A 22,080-nucleotide genomic window follows, 5' to 3' on the forward strand; every position below is an offset into this window, starting at 1 on the left:
TCCACTAAAACCACAAGGTCAGCACCGAACACAGTCGGCGATTGCCGAAATCTGATTCTGTGGGTCAAGCTCGTGGATACAGGAGTCATCGAAGGTTCAAGAGTAATCGCTGGTGCCCACGTGTGCCCCAGCAAGTACTATAGAATTGGCGTCGCGCATACAATCAGATCACACAAGGTGCCTTGCCAACAGATAGCGGATAGAACCATCGATAATACTCGAGAAACTTCCGATACGTCAGGCGCGTCCTGCGCAGAGCGATGACGTTTAACATTTGTTAGCCAGTTAACGGCAGTCTCCCGAGAAAGATCGAGAAGTAGACTTGTCAATATCATTGAGTGTGCAATATTCACTACAAATTCGATTTTTACTAATGAATTGTAAATGATGCGTGTTGTCATTTACCGTTTAGAGTCTACCAGACATAATATGCATCTAGTCGTAATTCTAGTAAATAGAACATTATTCACGGTTCTTACCTATTTTGCAGCAGGACTTAAAGCCAGAGCAACCAGCATAGGGTAGATAAAGCTTCTTCGGGCAATTTGTGTGATACACGCACCCATAACCTTTTTCGTCACACACTGAAGGTTTCTGAGCTGCAAATATTTTATTTACAGAAAGGGTTACTCAAAAGAATCCTGTAAATTTACTGTGCAATTTTAAGGGGGATCGCACAGTGCCTGAACAGGGATTTTCCTGAACAGGAAATATCCAGCCGCATTCTTTTCCTTATTATTATAAATTATTCTCTCTTCAGGCCACTACATTACTGGGCGAGATGCTAATGCACAGCTTAGGAGTGAGCACTTTCCACCTTAAAGATCCCCTCTACGCATTATTTAAATATTACATAGCATAGATCGTTTCCATCAATTGCGCAAGGTTGTCGTTTACACCTGTTAATATTATACGGCTGACAAAAACATCCCTAAGTCCTTCCTGCAAAAAAAGTTTTTTTTAACAGATATGCGCAGAAAGCAACAAAACAATTGTAGGAAAGCTATTCTAAGTTGCTTTACAATCTATAACAAATACAGCACACCTACAGCTCTGGGAAATCGTTATTTACAATGCTGCAGACGTATTCCCGAGAACAGCTTTTGCTATAATCCAAATTTTGTAATGTTTCTCTAATCTGGAGTACCCTTGTTTTATATTCGTTTATAATTTACAGCGCTCGACATGAACTCATCAACCAGCTGTCTCTTAAATCACTTATCAAGTTTAAACTTACGCGTAACATAATTGAAATAATTATCATCATTACATGTATCCAAGAATTCTAGGGCTCCGAATTGGCCATACAACCACTATACTCGTAACATTTATTAGAGTAAAGTTTACATCTTTGCTCTCGTAGCTTTTCAGTGTGCCTGAAGGGGCACAATATAACAAGCACCATTAGAAAATATAAAATCTAGGGTACTATGTTTGTTTTGAATGTTTTCTTTGCTGAATAAACTTCAATATGTTGTGTATTGCGAAGTTACAAAAATGCAGCGCGGCGTTTACGAACTCGGGGCAGGAAAGCACAAGCCCATTGGACGCGTTTCGAGGTTTATGACAGCTTTCTCTGCGACGAGCACATCCTCTATACTTCAAAGCGGCCATGATGTAGTGCCTAAAATAATAAGCGGAACCAGCGAAAACTGTGAAGTTGAAGCACACGTTTGCCTTCACATATTTCAAAAAAAATTAAACACCATCATACAATGAATGCAGTTTCGTATAGTCCAAATGAGAGTCATCATGATTCCCAACTGTCAGGCAGCTATTATAAGAAGGTCGTACGTCAGTATGACAACACGCAAGAGCAATTGATCCTGCATGCTGCGCAGAAGAAGTTTACGTCTTTATAGCACATGCTAGTTTAGAAGGGATTTTTGAAAGCTTGCATAACGTGGGATCAAAACGACATGTTTGCTAGCTCTTCTAACGCGCTCGTGAGTGTATTTGCTGAATAAAGCTGTCCATCACAAAATGGCAGAACAAATGCCGTTGACTTAGGGCGAAGCATTGCTGGTACGTTACATGTGAAATGAAAAAAAGGTAAAAACAGAAACATGCATCATAAATTTTAACATCAAGAACTCGTGTTATGCCTTATATACACCGCGTCTCCCGCAATGTCTTAAGCGTTATAGTGAAGGGTGCAATAAATCGTCGGGGTGAAGGGTGTACCTCCAGCTTTCGGGATCTGAGGGCCGTCCCATGCAGTCTTACCTCTCTGCAACTAGGTGGTGGGGGATTCAATAAAGATAAAGTAGTCGACTCATGTGTTTACTAAAGCCATGATGGTTTCACTGTCGAGAAGCACGCCGGGGTCTGCGGATGTTGCTCTTGCATTGCAGTTAGCTCGCGGCTTCAGATCATGGCTGCGTCGAATATTCATGCTCTTGCTAAGTCATGCCGTTAGGCTTTCTTTCTTTGGTGTTTAGTATAGCGCAGCTCCTCAGCGCCTGCTCCTGCCGCGAGCGTCGGTGGTGGCGCAACCGAGGCGAACAAGCACAGCGAACGATGAAAGCGAACGCGGAGCGCAGTTGAGGATGAAAGACGAGAGGAGGAAAGCGGTGCAGGATATTGCGAAAGCGTGAGAAGAAAAGCGTAGAGTGGCGACGATGACTGAGATGGCACTAGAGTAGCGCGCGTCCTTTGGGAGGTCTGTCAGCGGCGACTGCTGCGCATCGCGCCCTCGCGTCACCCACCCGCTCATTCTCGCGATCTCCAAATCAACGAGGCAATCACGTAGCGATTCGCCTTATTAGCAACTTGCCAAGCGAGGCAGATTTTCCGCGCCAGCCAGTACTTCGCGAGTTGAAAAGATGTGAAGAGCTGCGCTCAAATTTCGCATTAGGGAGTATCGTAATCGTCGGTGAATATTTTTCTTCAAAATTGTGTCACTGCTACGTCGTCATGATCATTCTTGCAGCGTCTCCGTCAGCGGGAGGGTACTTTCAGCATTTTTTCGAATAGCAATTAACCGCTAATCTATCGAGTGCTGCTTTCTGATTTTCAGACAAGGGCTATCGCACCAGCCACGCGCTGGGCCAGTATACGGTTGACGCGGCAGAGAGGGCTCGTGGTCACATGACGGTGAGCCGAAAGTCGTTGGCTGGGTTCTCCACTGCGTTCATGCAAGGTATTCGCCGCTGTTACTAAGTCGCTCGCCTTGCTGTAGACAAAACGTGTGTACAATAAAGCCTCGCAGTTTGACTACGCGGTATGAAAATTGGCTTTAGACGTGGCTCATTTCTCCACGGGGATAACATAGCGGATAGTTGTAGGATGCATGCCAATCGTCTGTCACCCACAAGTGGCTCCATATGCCGAGAAGCAAGCATGTGGGTGGCGGCAGCGGCTGGCGACAGGCGCCGACGTGAAGTGTTAATTGGCAATGATGTCATATTTCTCAATTCTGCTGTCGGAGATAGTCCTACGCGATTCACGGAAAATAGATGGCTTCTTGGGCGGTTGCCACGTGAGAGTTCGTGCTTAGTGGGCAATCTTAGTTCCATGAGCCTACTTTCATTGTCTTGGGCGACGTATATTTTGTCTTCACGCTTCGGCTATGCTGATGGCTAGGCGGGCGCGTCCGTAGCATGAACGCAGAAGCTCCACCAACAAATGTCATACTTTAGCCACGGCGAAGAAGCAGACTGTGCCAAAACTATCATTCACGAGTCTAAGTATATAGGGAGCTTGTGCGCATACAAACAAGTAATCGTGAAAGCGCAATAATAGCTGCTAACACAGCCGTCCATCATCGAATTCTTGTCTACAGTTCAAGTGTTTCGGTTACTTATCCGTTATTATTAAGATAGCAATTTCATGGACACTATAGGCGTATTTCTGCCGTCGGTGTCGCCGTGAGGTTCTTCATGAAGTCCAAGGCCGCAGGACATCGACGGCATGCAGACATTGAGATGACGATTACGAAGTATTTGCGCTGTTATAAGGACGAAGGAGTCACGCGAAATTCATGATGACCATTTGAGGTAGATGATTGCATGTGGACGATGACGCGCCGACAACGACATGACGAGAGTCAGAAAACGAAGGCAGGATGACAACAATGGTATGACCGCTACAGCGCCACGACGATAGTTCGACAACTAACGTCTTAAATGGACGAGAAGGCATGTCGGCGTCTTGATTAACACGGCACAGTGGCAACGATGAAATGACAGAGGCAATAACATCCATAGAATGACGAAGGCGGTATGCCGATTGCGGCATGGTGAGACGAGATGACGATTGGGAAATCAACATGGTGGTATGATGACTACCTCATGATAACAAGCCAGCGACGAGTCTTTGACCACGATGGCGTGACGACGACTGTAAAAAGAACACTGCATAGCGTGAGGACCATGGCTGATCAAAACGGCACAACGAAGCTGGAATGGCATCGATGGAACGCGCACGACAGCATGACGATGACAATAGGATCACGAGTGCATGATCACGACTGTCTGATGACAACACAATGATAAATATGGCCGTACAACTGAAGCATGATCACTTGGAAGACCAGCTTGATTGCGACAGAATGGCTAAAAAAAGTGACGTCGATGGAACACCGAAGGCATTATGACGGCAATGTCTGAAGACGATTGTATAACGACCTCCTTGTGACGACGACTGGGTAACGCTAACGGCATCGCGACAGACAGGCGGTGAAGTTAATTAATTTAATATTTGGGGTTTTACGTGCCAAAACCTCTTTCTGATTATGAGGCACGCCGTAGTGGAGGACTCCGGAAATTTTGACCACCTGGGGTTCTTTAACGTGCACCTGAATGTAAGCACACGGGTGTTTTCGCATTTCGCCCCCATCGAAATGCGGCCGCCGTGGCCGGGATTCGATCCCGCGACCTCCTGCTCAGCAGCCCAACACCATAGCCACTGAGCAACCACGGCGGGTAGGCGAAGTTCAAGTGACCAAGAGAGAATGACCACGATGGCATCAGATCGACGTATGATAACTAATGTATTACGACGACTGACTGTGTGAGGACGACGCAATGATGGCTATGGCATGACAACGGTATCAGAGCAATGAGATGGCTACGAGAGCAGGACGACGGCTTTATGACAGCCACTCTAAGACGACAACGGTGTGATGGCGACGGTGTGACGAGAATCTGATGACGAAGTAGGAAACAGGACCGTAAAATGACAACGATGGTATCACAAAAATGGTGTCAGAAACAATTATGTAACGACTTCATAACACTGATGGCGTGACGGGAGCCAAAATACGAAGCTTGATTAGCGACAATGTAATGACCACAACGGTATCCCGATCACGCGCGCATTACCTATAGCTCTGCAAGCTATCATGTAACTGGTGTAGCTTAGACGGCGTAAGACGCACGACAACGCCGGTAGGAGGAAAGTAATGTGACGAAGCTGAAATGAACATGGTGTAAAGACCATGACGACATTACAAGCATCTCCCTAGTCGCCCACGCTAGAAAGCGACTTTTCCCCTATGATTGGCGCAAGAGGATAGATAGATAGATAGATAGATAGATAGATAGATAGATAGATAGATAGATAGATAGATAGATAGATAGATAGATAGATAGATAGATAGACAGGTAGATAGATAGATAGATAGATAGATAGATAGATAGATAGATAGATAGATAGATAGATAGATAGATAGATAGATAGATAGATAGATAGATAGATTCAGAATGCCTAAGGTGAGCATAAAATGGTCGGCTCATTCAAGATTTTGATACTTGCAGGCAGGTACTACGCCTAACGATAACCTTTTACCGGTTGTTAGCCCGCAAAAGAAGTGGCAGTTTCTCCCGACAGGTGGAGCACTGATTCCGTTAGAAAATTAGTAGATAGCTATAGTAACTAAGGATAGCAGTTTTATCGCTTGCATTTACTTGTAAACATTCGTTTACTGACTAAACTAGCACACACAGTGTAACGCGCGCACAGCTACACATGAAAAGATCTCGCCACAAGAGGGTGAGCCGCGTTCGATGGCTCACTCTCGCAAACCTTCACTCGCACATACAGCATACGAGGCGCGGCGACAATTTTATAGTCCTTGGAATCAATACGGAACCTCACGGCGACCGTGACGCCAATGGTTGAAATGCACCTGGAGTGTCCATGTAATGTTCATATAATTGCTTTCGCTCTAAAACGGCCACCGAAAACAGGTGATCGATGCACGAATGTTGGTACAGTACAGTGCTGATTGCTCTTGCTCGCAACCTTGCACCTCCAAAGAGCAGTGCATATCGATTCATCTCTAGCTGTGCCATAATGACGAAGCATACTCGTGTCACCAAGAAAAGGTCACGAAATTTCTATTCGCTGCGTGCGGATGGCGCGCTGATGAAGGTTCTATGCTACACGTGCTACAACAGCCGGTAAACTTTTCCGGCGTTTAAACCGTCTGTGTAGATTGCCGACAGCTTTGGGGCAGCGCACCAATGCTGAACACCGCATCACCGCTTACGTTCTACGAGGAGGCATGCAGGAACATAACACTACAGTTGTTTGCCCGGAAACGTACTCACTGGAACGCTGAATGCAGCTTAGCAAAAAACATACTCGCCAAAGAACATTTTCAACACAAGGAGATGCTAATACTTCGCCTTCGTTCGCGTGGAAAGCAGTGCTTGCACCAGCGTTTTTTGCTTCTTGGAGAGGCCGGCTCTTCGCAATTGGCTCCTACATGTAGTATGTACAAGTATGTACGTACGTGTAGTATGTACAAGTATAAACCCCTTACAAGTGATCTTGCACGCGACAGCGACAGCGCTACAAGCGAGGCGATGGCTGTCGCGTTCACTCGTCGGCTGCAAGCCGAACTCCACGCCAGCGAAGGCTTTGAGCGACGACTTCCCGGTATGAGGCCAGCAATATACGCGCCGAAACTAGCGTGACGCATACTTTATCAATTTAAGTTGACGTATTTTACTTGGAAATACCCTTGGCTACGCCTTGGTTCGGCTGATGGTGTGGACATGGATGCCCTTTGTTAAACTTATGGCTATACATCATCCGACATAGCGCAAGGCAGCACCCAACCACTGCGAGAAGCCGAGCTGTAGCCCCATTTATCCTCCTAGCGTGACGTCACACCAGCGAGCGCCCTCTCTCGGTAGTGCCGCAGCAGCGGCGCGCAAAGCTTCGCCTCCACCATCGATGCCGCGAGCTGGGGCCCCATCTCTCGGTCTGGCATGACGTCACATGGGCACGTGACGCGCAGCTGTGTAAGGAGGCGCCACGACTACCGATGGGCCGAAAATGCGAGCCGTATTGCTTTCTCAATAAAACATTTATGAAAAGAAAGGGAAAGGACAAGGAGGTGTCTTTCTGCGGGAGGCGCCCTTAGTCCAGGGCTTAGTCCAGTCTTGCTGTCTCCCGGGCCCGCCGTACCAGTTGTTGCTGGTTACGAGGGTCCGAACTAATGAGCACGGCCTCCCACTGATCGGGTGTGGGGTTGGGTATTTGCGGGGCTGCCTTGACGTTGGGGCACACCCATGTGGTGTGATATAGGGAGGCGTAGTCGTCACATAGGGGACATTTATACGTATATAGTGTAGGGTGTATTGCGTGTAGTCTGCTTAATGGGTGTATGTATTGGTTCGTAATTGTCGCCATGTTACGGCGTCTTCACGTGAGAGGGTCTTGTGTGGAGGTGGGTATTGTCGTCGGTTCAAACTGTGGTGTTGTACCATTGCGTTGTATTGTGAAGGTACGGGCTCCATAGATGCGGCCGTATCCCCTCTTGTGTTTCCCGGGAGGCATAAGCTCGGCTACAGCGTGCGCACGCTGATTTCCATGGAGGGACTCGTGCCCTGGAATCCATACTATTTCAACATCCGGGAATTGGGATGCTTGTTTGAGGAATCGGTGGGCGATTGAAGATATTCTGCTTCTCACGTAGCTACGGGAAGCTGCCTGGGAGTCAGTAAGAATTGTGACGTACTCGTTGGTCAGACTAGAGGTGATGGCCAAGGCAATGGCTGTCTCCTCCACTACGAGGGCGCTGGCAGTGCGGACCGTCATCGAGACCACCTCTTCAAGGTTATGGTCGACAACGCTGGCCGTCGTGGCTTCTTTTTGGGGGTACTGCGCGGCATCTGTGTATAGTGTGGTTGGGAGACTGCCATATTTTGTCTCTAAAGTCTTTGCGGGAGATTGGCGACGACCGACATGTTGTTCCGGGTGCATGTTTCTGGGGATAGGGGCTACCCTGATGTGCTCCCGGAAGTTGGGGGCCAGATGGAGCCTAGGTGCGCTAGGACTGTTCTTCCTATTGGTGTGAGGGCTAGGCGTTCTTGTTCGCTTGTGGGGTGGGCGTCTATAATTTCTCTTATTGTATTATGCACTCCTAGAGCTTCAAGCTTGAGTGTCGCTCTTCCCGGTGGTAGGCCGAGCGCTTGCTCGTATGCTTTCCGAATAAGTACATCTAATTGATCTATCTCCTTGGGAGTGAGGGGTGAGTGCGCGGTAGCGTAGGCAATTCGGCTGATTATCAGAGCCTGGGCGAGTTGTGTTATGTCGTCTTCTTTCAGTCCCTATTGTTTGACGGTGATGCGGCTGATCATTCGCATGACTTGGAAGCTGGTCTGCTTGAGACGTTGGATGGTGTACTCGCCTCCGCCGTCCTGTTGTATGTGGAGGCCGGGAATGCGGACGTGGTGTATTGTGGGTATTTCTTTCCTGTCGAGGGTGAGTGTGTTGTGGGGTATTTCATTAAGTTTTCTTCGTTATTTCTGTCGAATGACTAATAGTTCCGACTTCTCGGGGGAGCACCGCAGATCGCTTGCTTTTGCTTATTGCTGGACAACGTTAGTCGCTTGTTGAAGCGCGTCTTGATTCTCTCCTTCGGAACCAGTGCTTGTCCACATAGTGATGTCATCCGCGTATATTGCATGTCTGATTCCTGATATTGCGTTGAGTTTGTCAGGTAATCTTATCATAGCAGTGTTGAAAAGGTTGGGTGACAGAACATCACCTTGTGGGGCTCCTTTGTTGCGGGTAGGTAACGTCGGAGGTCTGAGTGAGCCAATGCCTTTTGTGGCCGTGCGGTTGCATAGAAAGGTGCGTATGTAATTGTAAGTTCTACGACCACAGTTCGTGAGACTTAGGTTTGTAAGGCTGGTATAGTGAGGCACATTGTCGAAAGCGCCTTTGAGATCGAGTGATAGAATCGCTCCGGTGTTGTGCGGTGAGATGTGTTCAATGACTTGTTCTTTTAGCTGAAGAAGGATGTCGTAGGTAGAAAGGTGGGGCCGGAATCCGAACATTGTTTCGGGAAAGAGGTCGCTGGATTCTAGGTAAGGTTGAAGTCGGTTCAGAAAGACATGTTCGAGAAGCTTGCCTAGGCATGAAGTCAGTGACACCAGTATCATTTTTTCTAAGCTGGATATTTGCTTGGCTTAGGAATGAGTATGACGTCCACGTGCTTTCAGTCTGCTAGTAGCGTACCCGCTTCCTAGTGATGATTAAAGAGGTCAGTAAGAGATTGAATGGTGTCATCTTCCATATTGTGCAGAAGCTTATTTATTTTTTCCTTTCCTGGGGGGTGGTGTTTCGTGTGCGTGCATGGAGTGCTTGTTGCACCTCAGTGATACTGATCGGCTTGTTGAGGTCAGAACTGTCGCTCCCGCTGTGCGTTGTAGATTGCCCTTGTGCGGGTTCGAAATTGCCTATGTACCACGCCCGCAGTTCCTCCACGATTTCATCATCAGAACCCAGATAGTTGTGGAGGATACTTTGGATTGTTTGCTGGCTGACTGCCTTGCTTTGTGTGGGGTCAAGAGGTTGGCGTAGCAGCGACCATGTTTCCGCCGTGCTAAGATTGCCCTGCAACTTGCTGCATAGTTGTCGCCAGTTGTGACGGCTGAGCTCCACAACATAAAATTGCCCGGTTGCTGTGAGTTTCGCTATACGCAGTTTCAGTTTACGATTATGTTTTTGGCGCTTTCATCTCCTAACAAGGCCTCGACGTGCTTCCCACATGTGAAGAAGGTGCGGGTCTACGGCAGGTATGTCTATGGTGAGTGCGATTTGTTTTGAATGTCTGTCTACGTCTAGTTCGAGCTCTCGTACACATTGCTCGAGATCCGTAATACTCGTTGAGGAGTCATCCGCTCGCTCTTTGCGAAAAGCTGTCCAATCTGTGAGTGTTGTCTTTTTATCAGGTGTCGTGCATGCGTGACGTTCGATGTGGTGGCAAGTGTACAGTGGTCAGTACCCAGAGTTTCCTCCATGTTGTGCCAGGTAGCTTGTTGTAACCCTTTAGTGAGGGTGAGGTCCGGGCATGTATCTTGGGAGACGCTGTTTCCTAGACGTGTGGGGTAGGCGGGCTCAGTGAGGATGGTCAGACGGTGCTGCTGTGTCGTGTACTGGAGTGCAGTACCTTTTCATGTGGCTGTCTACACGACAGCCACAGCCCCATGTCTGGTGACCGCGCTGAAGTCGCCTACAACCCGCAGCCTATTGCTTTGGGCTGTGCCAATCGCTTTAGTGATCAAGTAGTCGAATTTGGCCTGCTTCTGCTTGGGTGGGCTGTAGGTATTCCTTATGAGAAGGCTCTTCCGGCCTCGTTGTAGCGGTAGGATCTCAATTAGGTGACGGTCGACGTCACTGCCGTCCATCGTGTGTTGTATGGTTGTGAGGGTTTTAGCTGTAAGTGTGGCCACACGGCTTTCAGGCGTGGTGATATGTGTGCTGTAGCCAGATCGAGTTGGATGTGTGCCTTTTTCCTGCAGTGAGATTACGCTTGGTGTCGTTTTGGCGGATCTCAATGATCCTTGCTTGAGTTTGTAGCGACGTCAATTACATTGCCAGATTAGGGGTAGGTTATCGTTGCTTGGTTTGGTTTTTCTATTCATCCTGGCTTACGGGTGGATCGGCAGGGTGTCCCTGCTCTACTTCCTGTTGTGCCAGTGTTCTCACGTTCTTGCGTCGCTGATCTTTTGCGAGTCGCGTTTCTTTAATTACACTTGCCATTTGCTGGATGCTTTGTTGCATTGCTAGAAGCTGCTGTTGCAGTACATCGACTTTCTCCTCGACTTGTGCGATTTCTGTTGGCTTTGCTGATTCCGCGAGAATCATGGGTTCAGAACGTTCCGAAGATGATGGAATTGAGAGTGCGGTTATTGGTGTGGAATGCTGAGTGGAAGTATGATTGGCATATAGTTCTGCAATGTGCATGCGAAGTTTGTTGTTTTCTTCATGAAGGCGTTTGTTTTCGTCTCTGAGAGCCTTTAGTTCAGCTAGAATTTGCAGTTTAATATCAGTATTGTGTATGGGTAAAGAATTTTGTGGGGTGGGTGTTCTGTGCAGACGTGATGAGAGGGTGTTGTCTTGGTGGACTGTGTGAGAGGAGAAAAGCCGCGCTGGCCAGCTCACCGCTTGTGATCCCGGCGCAGCAGGTCCGCTGAGGGTCCGGATCACACCTTGTTGGTTCCGCGAGCAGGAGTGAGACCTGGAGCGGGAACGCTTGCGTTGCTGCTGTGTACGTGACCGAGACTTCGATCGTGAGTAGTCCCGGCGACTCGTCCTTTGGCATGCTGAGGATGCCTTCTTCAGTCGATCAGGGCACTCCTTCGAAGCCGTAGGATGACGCCCATGGCGTAAGGCGCACCGGGGGTTACAGAGGCGGTCCTGAGTGGGGTTCCGTGTATTACACTGGGGGCATACGTTTGCTTCTGGAGTTGGGCATACATCGGTCCGGTGGCAGACTTGGTGGCAGATGCGGCAGAAATGCGTGGTTGGTCGGTATAATTTGCATCATACTTCACTGCTGTAGTATCGCACGCAGAATGGTACAGCCTTGCCACTGATTGTGATCACTGCCGCTGTGGTTTGCCCGAGCATACGGGCGTGTAAGATTTCTCAGGCAGGTGCATAGAGTCCGCTAAGGAGGAGTTCTGTGGGAGTTCCTGCGGGAATGCCGTGAATGACCTCTCTTACGGAGCTGTCGGGTGCCGCCACGTATTCCGTGACTGCGAATTCTCGACCGCCCAGGTGAATTGTAGTGATGTGACGGATGCTCATAGCTAGCTCTTCATTTGGTGTGCTAGCAATAGCGATGTTTTGTACTGGCTCAATTCTTACAGTAAAGGTCTGTACGTGCTCAGTGGTGGGGTGTTGACATGCCAGCTTCATACCTTCAGCAACCTGTGGCGTGGTCCAGGTGGCAAGGTCGAGTCCTTCTCGGGGGCGCATGGTTAGCTTGAGGTAGTGTCGGGGCAGTGGTGGGAGTCGGGGTTGTCGGGAAACCAATGGGTGTTGGGGTTGGAGGGGTGGATTGCTCGGAGTCGATGTATTTTTCCGACCGTACTTAACAGTGAGCCAGTCTCCGCCGGCAGGTTCATCAGGAAGTGGAATTCGTGGGTGGTCGTGAATAATCTCGGTGCCATCATTGGTGTCCATTGGTGCGCCGACCTGGGTCAAGGTCTTCGGCTAGGCCGCACCGAAGGCTTAGCTGGGCGGACGCCTCTTGCAAAGTTCAGAATCGGGTAATTCGTGGAACAAGGGACTCACAGTATAGATTTGGGTGTCCACATGTTCCGCTCGACATATGTAGTCGATTGATGCTGGTTGTGGCGGCGCTGACGGGAATTATTCAGGGTTTAGCGATGTAGAGGCAGAACCCATGTGCGGTGCAATCGTGTGCAGCCTATTCTTCTTCAATTCTTGTATGATGTCAGAGAAAACCCTGGCGCGCGCCCCAAACACGAGAATGGGCTCGCAGGTACTATTATCCACAATTATGTAGGTTAAACATGTAGGGAAGACAGCTTCGTAATCAGTTCAACTTCACCATCTGACGTTCGTGATGATGCCCTAGTTAGGCCTCTTACGCCATTCGAACGGCCGAAGTTACCCGATGAGTTGGGGCACATAGGTATGTATTCATAGTCGTGATGGCGTCGGGGTCAGCGCTATGTCACCAGCCAAGCCTCGTCTTCCGCCTCTCATCACGCCATCGTAGTTATGCGGTGGTCATTCATTCATTTTCATACCGTCATTGTGATAGCGCCGTGGTCGTTCCATCGTCGTCTAACTTCTTTCGTCATCTGATTCTCGATACGCCACCCTCATCTAATCATTGTCCCTTTGACTTCACCGTCCTAAAGCCGTCATCATGTTTTTGTATTCATTTAGAACAGAGAGTAGGGCTCATTGAGATTTAGACAAAGATGTGTTTCATGCGTTTAAAAAAATGAAACTTGGTGCAGAGGCAATAGGAAGACAGCGAATGTTGTGGGCTGGTCTTCGACTCCATAACCTTGTAAGAAATGGCATCAGGTCACGTGGTTACAGGAAAGGCTTAATGTAGACGCATGCATACAAATGATGGCCAAAGCACTTGGCACAACTTAGGTATAATGCCACTAAACATCCCACATAACAAGAAGCCACTTGCCAAGATAATTGAGTTTCATTTTTTTTCACCAACGCAGTAGAAGGAATCTTGACGAACTTAGACTCATTTGATGCACGAAACGCTTCATAATTAAACTACATTTTCCCGCTTTGTATTTCCCACGAACGCGTCCGTTGTCGAATAAGGCGTGCAAAAGTATCTACACTAGTAAGAGTTAGCAAAATGGCCCGATCCCACCAAGCCTACAGAACCACAACTAACAACAGCGGGAACGCGGCCTTTACATAGGAAATGTTTGCTTGCGTAGACGTATGGGTGCCGGTGACCAGTTCTTTCTTTGCCGTGGCCTTTCGACCCGCTGCTTTTCCGGAGAAGTCGCGCAATTCATTCTTCTAGGCGTTCCAGCTTCCCAATGCTTCCTGATTTGTCTGAAACCATACGTTTGCCGTCTCTCAAAGATAAAATAGCATGTTTGCCAACATGAGCGCTGCATTGTTGTAGTGACTTACATGTTCATAATAGGTCAAGCAATTTTTAACGTCGGCGTCATCCGAACTGCAAATTGTTCCTGTGTCTTGAGGACACATAAGAACGATCACTAAACGTTGTCGTTCCTGGTGCTCTTGCTGTCGCCCACTCGTTGGGCATCGTGCCAGCGCTGAAGTGACGTCAGCTCTGTCGTCGCACGTCTGGCACCACGCGCATCCACCAAACTGTTAAGGGGATCGCACGTATGTAATAGGAAGCCAGTACATGCAATATATGTACTCGTACTTCGGGTAGAGCACTGAACAAACGTGCGAAGGGAAGAACTGGATAACACGATAGAAAACTTTTAAGTTGTATGTTTATTGAGGCAACATAATCTATCAAAATCTAACAAGCGCCAACTGTGTGTACAAGAGCAAAAAAAATCAAGACATAATCCAAACAATGCTAACCTGCTGGCCCTTTGTAGCAGTCGATCCAATGACACGTGCTACACAGATATGCAATCTCTTTTTTGTCACCAAATAGACGACAAACACGCGAAAATGTCTTCCTTCTTTCTAATTCGAAATGCCTATATATATATATATATATATAATTATTTGCCTCCACAGTATTGACAAAATGCGAGTGTCCTTATAGAATTGCCTGCAAACGCGACTACGGCAGTGGTGTATCAAGTCGGGGCAAGCGGAATGGGCAGGGAGAGATCGTGTCCCCGCCGTCTGTGGTTCATTCATCTGCCGCAGATGACTATTAAAACTACCACCAAAATCAATGGGGAAAATTTATCTAGTTGCTGCCATAGCAAATTGGAGAATTAGGAGTTAGGATAAACGACGAATATATCTTCACCGTGCAATTTGTGGAAGTTTCCATGGAAGCTATTTCTTTCGACCTGTTGCAATAACAATTTCAGTGGCCTGTCATTAATCATATAATTTAAACCTGTGCCCTATATCAAGGCTTCATTGGAAGCCCTGACACGTGTAACACCTTCGAGCGCAGCATAACAAATTTTTATGAAGGCGGTAATTCGTGCACCATGATTTTAATTCGCCAGAAAATTGGCCATAATGCTTCCTTTTTCTTGAGGAGTTCCGTTTACAGTCTTGCATAGGCAGCTGTTTAAAGATTTTTCTATTTCGTGAAATGTAGCTAAAACGCTTCGGGTCACATACATTTGGAGTTTACTACAAAAATGCATTTTTTTCGTATTTTTGGAGAATGTGCTTTTTAGAGAATTTATTAGGGTGTTGGTGATTTAGTGATTTGTAGCTAATTTATGTTCATTTATTATTTATAATATAAGCAATTTCATGCTTTGATGTTTGTGCACCTATATTGCAGGTGGCTCAGATCTCCATGTTGTATATATCAGACACTTCTAATAGATTGAAAAATGCTGACCTACGAGCAGTGTTAGCTCCTATCACCACTGCTCATCTCTACTGTGATTATGTTTCACTTAGGTTTCTTGTGTAATATTGCGTGGGTTCTGGTGAATAAACAGTTGGAAGTTCCAATCCGTATCCATCGTTTGTATCTAACCTTGTTCTAGTCTATTTAGCGCCATAAGTTTTTTTTTCTCACGAAAGTTCTTGAAGAACATTTGAATTTCAATATAGTGGGGAACCTTCAGAAATATAATCTCCTACCCACTAATAAGTATGGTTTCCAAAATGAAATATCCACGTAATCTGCGTTAGTTAAGATTCGTGATATTGTTATTGTCAATAGAAAAACAGTTATGCCCAGTGGAATTTAAATACTACAGGTTTGAATGAGCCTTCACTTCAGTTACACAGGACATATTTCTGTTTAAGCTATAGTTAGGAAGTCAGAGGTATTGCAGTGGACATGTTGAGTAGTGTTTTATCAAACAGAGATCACTTAGTAAAAGTCAGTCACACTAAATTCAGTTTACCTTGCAATAAATACCTTGTGTCTCAGGCTTTTATCTGAGGACCTACATCTTCGTTTTTACTTGACACGAGTGAAATTGTTGCGACTCCGCAAGTACTCTATCTTGAGTTACAGGCAGAAGATACAGTGTTGTGATCTCCTCTGACCGCATTTGTTCTCTGACTCCTGTCGTGAAGAAGTAGTAAATAACTTTCGAAGTGGCTGTCTCATAACCAATTAAGCTTGAAATAAAAAAAATCAATCTATGCCGCTTTCGCTCTAAATAATAAATCAGTAAGCCTTGCCGATTCGCTAACATTTAACGCGCAAGAACTCCGATAGCGTTTCAGAAGACGTTCTGGAATTCCACGAAAACATCCATAGACACGTATCATATAAGTTCAAGAAATACGAAGGAAAACACAAATATTTCACATGGTTACTACTACTTAAAAACATCTGGAATGCCAAAACTAAACGTCAAGTACAACTTAGAGATGGGCGAATATTGAAAGCTTCAAATGCGAATCAAACATTACAAACTAACTATAGGCATAAAAATTAACCATTTCTCATGAAATTAAATATTCGGGCTAGAAAATGAAGTCTTTTAGAATTTCGAAAAAAAGAAATACTTTGCAACAGCCGACTAATAAAATGAGCTGACTCTTCACCGTTTGCTAAACAAAGTATCTTAAGTTATGAAACGTCAAGCTGCTACAAAAGCTTAATCAATACAGGAAGAAACCGTGTAATGTAAGCTTAGTTTTTCATTTTGCGGCTCGAGCATACATGTTGACGAATATTTTTGCTTTTAATATCTAATCTCGTGTTTCTTGCGGACTATATAGTCATGTTACAGTTATCTGTTTACGCTACATTCAGTAATGTTTTATTCACCGCGGGCCCTTCTATATGTGTCTTAGGCACACGGATATTTAAACTGCTGCTCCTTTTCTTTTTTCCGAACTTCTAATCTTTCTTCAGCACGAATTACGCAGTACTTTTCGAAATAATATGGATATAAAGCAGCCTTACTATGTGCCTTTTCCTTCTAATTCAAAAGTTTGCCCTGCAGCAAACAAGCGGCAACATACAGTACATACAAATAATATGTACACGTTTTTATGGTTATTAGGAATGCTTGCTTACATCCAAGCTCTAAAGATTTTGAGAACCTCTTCATGCAGACCTTTAGAGATCTCGAGTTAGGATGGTCCCTGATTGTTAGTTATATTTAGTTGTCTTCTTTTGACTAGTCCGTGCAAGCGTCGTACCTAATTATAGCGACAAAAATATTCAAGTTGTAAATATATGCATCGGCGTTTGTATTTCTACGTGCTATACGATATTCAATATTTACCATTATTGTTCGATGTATATTAGAAAGAGATAATATTCCCACAACTTATATAGAAAGAGTTTTCGAAGTGGCAGACCAACAATCATGGTCATCCTTATTAACAGCCTATTTTTATGTCCACTCCATGAAGAAGGCCTACCCGCCGTGGTTGCTCAGTGGCTGTGGTGTTGGGCTGCTGAGCACGAGGTCGAGGGATCCAATCCCGGCCACGGGGGCCGCATTTCGATGGAGGAGAAATGCGAAAACACCCGTGGTACTCAGATTTAGGCGTGAGTTCGGTGAACCCCAGGTAGGCGTGCCTATGGCGTGTCTCATAATCAAAAAGTGATTTTGGCACGTAAAACCCCATAATTTTTTTCAAAAAGGCCTCTCGCAGCGATATCCAAGTACCCTTGTTTAACAATTGAATACGGGTAAGCGTAGTTCCAAGGCGGGACAAAAGAAAGACACAAAAGCACAGGACAAGCGCTTGTCCTGTGAATATGTGTCTTTATTTTGTCCCGTTTTGGAACGGCGCATACCAGTATTCAGTTGTTAAGCATGAACCAACTTGCCCAGCAACGAATTTTCTTAAATACTCCTGTATAGCGCTTGCTCATTACAACTTGCGCCTACAAATATCCTCATTTCATCACCCCACCTAATTTACTGCCGTCGTCGGCTGTGCTACAATTCCTTTGGCACCCATTGTTTAATGCTACACTGGCAATCTGCCCTACGCATTACGTAGCCTGCCACGCTCAATTTTTCTTCTAATGTCAGCTGGAATATCGGCTATACCCGTTTGCTCTCTGATCCACACCGCTCTATTCCTGTCTCTTAAAGGTACGCCTAACATTTTTCGTTCCGTCGATCTTCACGTGGTGATTAGCTTTCACTTGAGCTCCTTTATTAACCTCCATGCTTCCGCCTCATATGAAAGCACTGGCAGAATGCAATAGTTGTGCACTCTTCTTTTTCTCTCAGATAATAATTTCTCGTTGTGTTTAATCATCATACAGGTGACGGAGAAATTTCAGTGGGAAAACGCGTAATATATATTTAGCCACAGATCTGTCTACTCAAAATGTATATATATATATATATATATATATATATATATATATATATATATATATATATATATATATATATATATATATATATATATATATATATATATATATATATATATATACGATCAAATAATTAGAACCTTATTGGTCATACCTATAACATACTTACCTATGATGACCGAAACTATGGAAGAGGCTACTAATGCTGCTCTGTAAAGAAAGTTGTTGGGCCGACGTTGCCTCATATCGAAAGTCTTGTGGATAACGTTAGACAATTTTTAGAATGTGCGAGCTGTTTTTATCCTCTTTGCAGCGAACATTTCAAACCCTCGTAACTGGTCACATTTCCATAACAATGCACGTACAGCAGCTGTTGTGCTGAATATTGCCTTTCGGTATCTACGCAGCTGGCTGCAGCCGCCGTTTTGGGATGGGACCATGCTCCCTTTCTGGTACTGGCGTATTGCTTTGTTCATAGATGCGTTCTAAGTTTACATTTGTATTCTACATAAAAAAATTTTCCGGCATGACCTAAAAAGGGAATACGTATGTATTATAAACATTTCTATGATACTGTGCGGATGCCTCTTCCAGTAAGAACTTGAAAGTTAGCATAGTTACACCATTACATGAGCATTGCCTTTTTATTAGCAGAACACAAAATTTAACATATCTATTGCAGCATAATAACCAGCCATATAAATAAATTGCATGCAGCGAACAATAAGTACATCGCAGTTATAGTATTTAGGTGTTGTTTACTACTTTCTATAGAGCCGAGATTTCAAGTGTGTGCTACAGCAACGCAAACTGACTCACTACAGCAATGTGAAGCAAAAAAACAGTGTGAAGGATTGTTCTTGAATATCAAAAAAAATAATAGCGCAATGTTATAGATATTTATATGACGACAGTACGCATGCGTTAGCATCATGTAAAGGCTGAAAACGCTAATTCAACATGGCGTCTAAAAGATAATGACTAAAAGTGCATTGTACTTCTCGTGGTCAAATACATCAGTTCGTGCATATGTTCATACACGCTCGCTGCTTGCAGTTAACACATGCGCTTATATTCTACCGACGCTTCACTGCAAATAAATAAATTAAAGCAGCATCTTGATTCCCACTGAAGACGCCCTACATGTTAAAGCGTTTCCTGATTAATAAAGAAGCTTTCCAAAGGCCACCTGATGTATATCCCTAATATGTTCTTTACAGGGGAGCCCTCAGTGAAGACGAGCATCGTAATTCCCTTGCTAGTGTAGCTCCCATGGTAGCTTTTTGGTCTTTTTTGCTCGTGAGGGAGTGCTTCTACACATTGTGGTTCGCAGAAATCCCAGAAGTACGACAGCTACGCAAACGTGGTCTGTTTCTGCAATGTGCAGGGTAATTAGCTCAAATCAAAATTCGTCTCCCTTTGAGATCCCCAGTAGCAGTGGCTGCTTATGGCCGAATATGTCACTGGCGGTACCAATCAAATATGCTGAAGGGACCTCAAGCACTCCAGACTTGCAGAATTTCATCCCGGTTTGTTTGCTGAGTGCCCATGGCTTTTGTTATGAGTTAATATTGTTGCGGATAGTTTGATGCCAGCTATTTTACTTCATCACCGTTTCTGTACCTGCGCGCTATAAATTGTGAGTCTATTCCAAACCACCCGGTTTTTCATTCTCTTTTTATCTGCCAAATTTGTTTCAGCGCTGGTAAATATTAGGCAGTATGTCCCTACCGAACGAATGGTTGTGCATGCCAAAGAAACGTGGCAGACATATCTGCCAAAAGGAGCCCTTGTCGACAACTACTGCGGTGCTTGCATCGTCCTTTGAAATTGAAATTTAGATACACTGTGTGGTTCAAGCTACGTCAGCCGTTTAATTACGGTGGCAGATAAGAGAGAATTATGGGGAATGTCAATCAAACATGTAGCACACCACCGGCCACAAGATCGGTCAGTCCAAAGTGATTCCCTGTCAACAGGTTAGTTGTCGGTGTTACATATGCTGATCGTACCTTTGCGTCTGTGTTCTGTAGCGTCTCCAAACAGCAAACGCATTCTTGGTGCGCTTCCTACTACTTCACTAGAACCCACCAAGAGGGTGACGAGGGCCGGCGCTGACTATGCACGCTCAACAAACAAGCTTCCTTCGAGATGAGAGTGACCGCCACGTACTGTGCGAGCGGTGACGACGTTGGTTCAGCTGACCCTCACGAAGAGCACAAAGATCGCGGCAAGGAGCCAACGCATACGACTCTGTGGAAACAATATCGGCTCTCACTTCCCAAACACGTCTTGGTCGCGCCGTGTGCGGGAACGAAGGTGCAACGTCAGAGACGGAGTCCTGCAAGGTGCGGCCACCATGAGCGTGCTGTCAATAGTTTGTCCCCTCTGAGTGGCCGTCACAAGGTCGTCGAATTTCTTCGCCTAGGGACGTAAGGAAAATAACTACTTTATATAGAACTGTTGATTATGTCTAAAAGTGTTATTATAGGAACCGGAATACTTGCTTCAATAAGTAGATAAACAGCGAAAATTTCGCATTCGGATGTCAACGTGCATATATGCAAGCGAAAAGCGAGCTCTGCTCGTTTTTCGCTTGCATATATGCTGTGGCCGCCTACAGCATATCACACAGCACACAGCTGTGGCCGCACAGCGCATTTGTGCAGCGAAGCTGAGAGACTTGCTTTCATTGTATCTCGCATTTATATTTTAGTTTCCCACCCTTTACGCTGCAGCGATGGTAAGCGACCACTTCTCCGCCGCGTGCTGTAATGCTGGGATTGAGGCCGATATATTTGCAGATGCCGTCACCACTGCAGCTTTAGCACACAACGTGGTGCACTCGTGCAGTTGTGCACCCTAGCTAGAACAACACGGTAAACAAGCGGCAAATGGCGCAAGTGGCATTCATAACGCATGCGCAATGCATTTAACCGCCACGCTGCATGGCAGACAAAGCAAGCCAAAACATGGGTGCGTCGTAGTCAGCTTCATCGGTTTCCTGTGTGAACATCCTCGAGTGCAACAAACACTAAGTTGACAGAAAGAAAGCGTGAGAACGAGAAGTATCCCGCCGAACTGAATCGGTGAATTTGTTGCCTTCGCTCCCGCTCTTGAGTCCTCGCGTGTAACGAGTAGAACCGTGTTGCTAGTCAGTTTTTGTGGGTCCCACTACAAAAGTGTTTTAGTATGCCTTGAAACATCGGCGATTGTACATATGTGACGGGTGTTTCTTATTTCACCCTAATATCATCAATCAAAAAGAGACGCACGAACACCGACGCAGAAATGGACAGTGGACGGCTGACTCTATGCCTAGTTCTCTTAGCAAGGCACTCGTAAAGAAGGAAAGTTCGCGTAGCAATGTACCAGTGGCACCTCCATCGGCGCACACGATGCGTATTGGCATAATAAAATCGGTAAGTAATATATGATCCATATGCTAAAATGTGGTCACCATAGACTACGTTTACCATCTCTTACAGTGCGTTTGTTAGCTGACTGCCACGGCTCTAGACCTCTCTTCCATCTTCCCCGTCAAAAAAGGAAGAAATAGATATATTAATGCGTAAACAATGTATGCCCCATTGAGAAAAAATGTATCACAATGGGCGTGACCGAAAGATGGTTCCGGAAATGTCAGACGGCGCTTGCCAACATATACAATCCGAGATTGGTGTAAATAGCTCGTCGCCTAGCGGATTCTCGAATGAGAGTTTAATATAATACATGCATATGGAGATTTATTTAACTCCATCTCTCACAAGAGTTTTAATGGTGTTCAAATAGGACTAAATGTTAGTTCATTTCTCTGAGCAGCTTTGCAGATGTTTCAATGGAAGTGACTATTACTTCATTTCCAGAAGGAGTTTTTA

The 22,080-nt window shown here is 45.7% G+C and overlaps 1 protein-coding gene across 1 annotated transcript in view; it reads right to left on the reverse strand.

The window, feature by feature from the left end:
- LOC142577952 (carboxypeptidase inhibitor-like) overlaps window positions 1-18,458 on the reverse strand; it is a 77,893-nt gene extending 59,435 nt beyond the window's left edge. The window contains exons 1-2 of the mRNA XM_075687387.1: window positions 18,372-18,458; window positions 480-599 (exon numbers count right to left, since the gene is read on the reverse strand). Coding sequence (XP_075543502.1) covers window positions 480-599; window positions 18,372-18,447 — 196 coding nt within the window. The 5' untranslated portion in view covers window positions 18,448-18,458. The remainder of the gene's footprint in view (window positions 1-479; window positions 600-18,371) is intronic.
- Between the last annotated feature and the right edge of the window lie 3,622 nt (window positions 18,459-22,080).

This window comes from Dermacentor variabilis, chromosome 4 (genome assembly GCF_050947875.1).
Source record: "Dermacentor variabilis isolate Ectoservices chromosome 4, ASM5094787v1, whole genome shotgun sequence".
Taxonomy (NCBI): Eukaryota; Metazoa; Arthropoda; class Arachnida; order Ixodida; family Ixodidae; genus Dermacentor; species Dermacentor variabilis.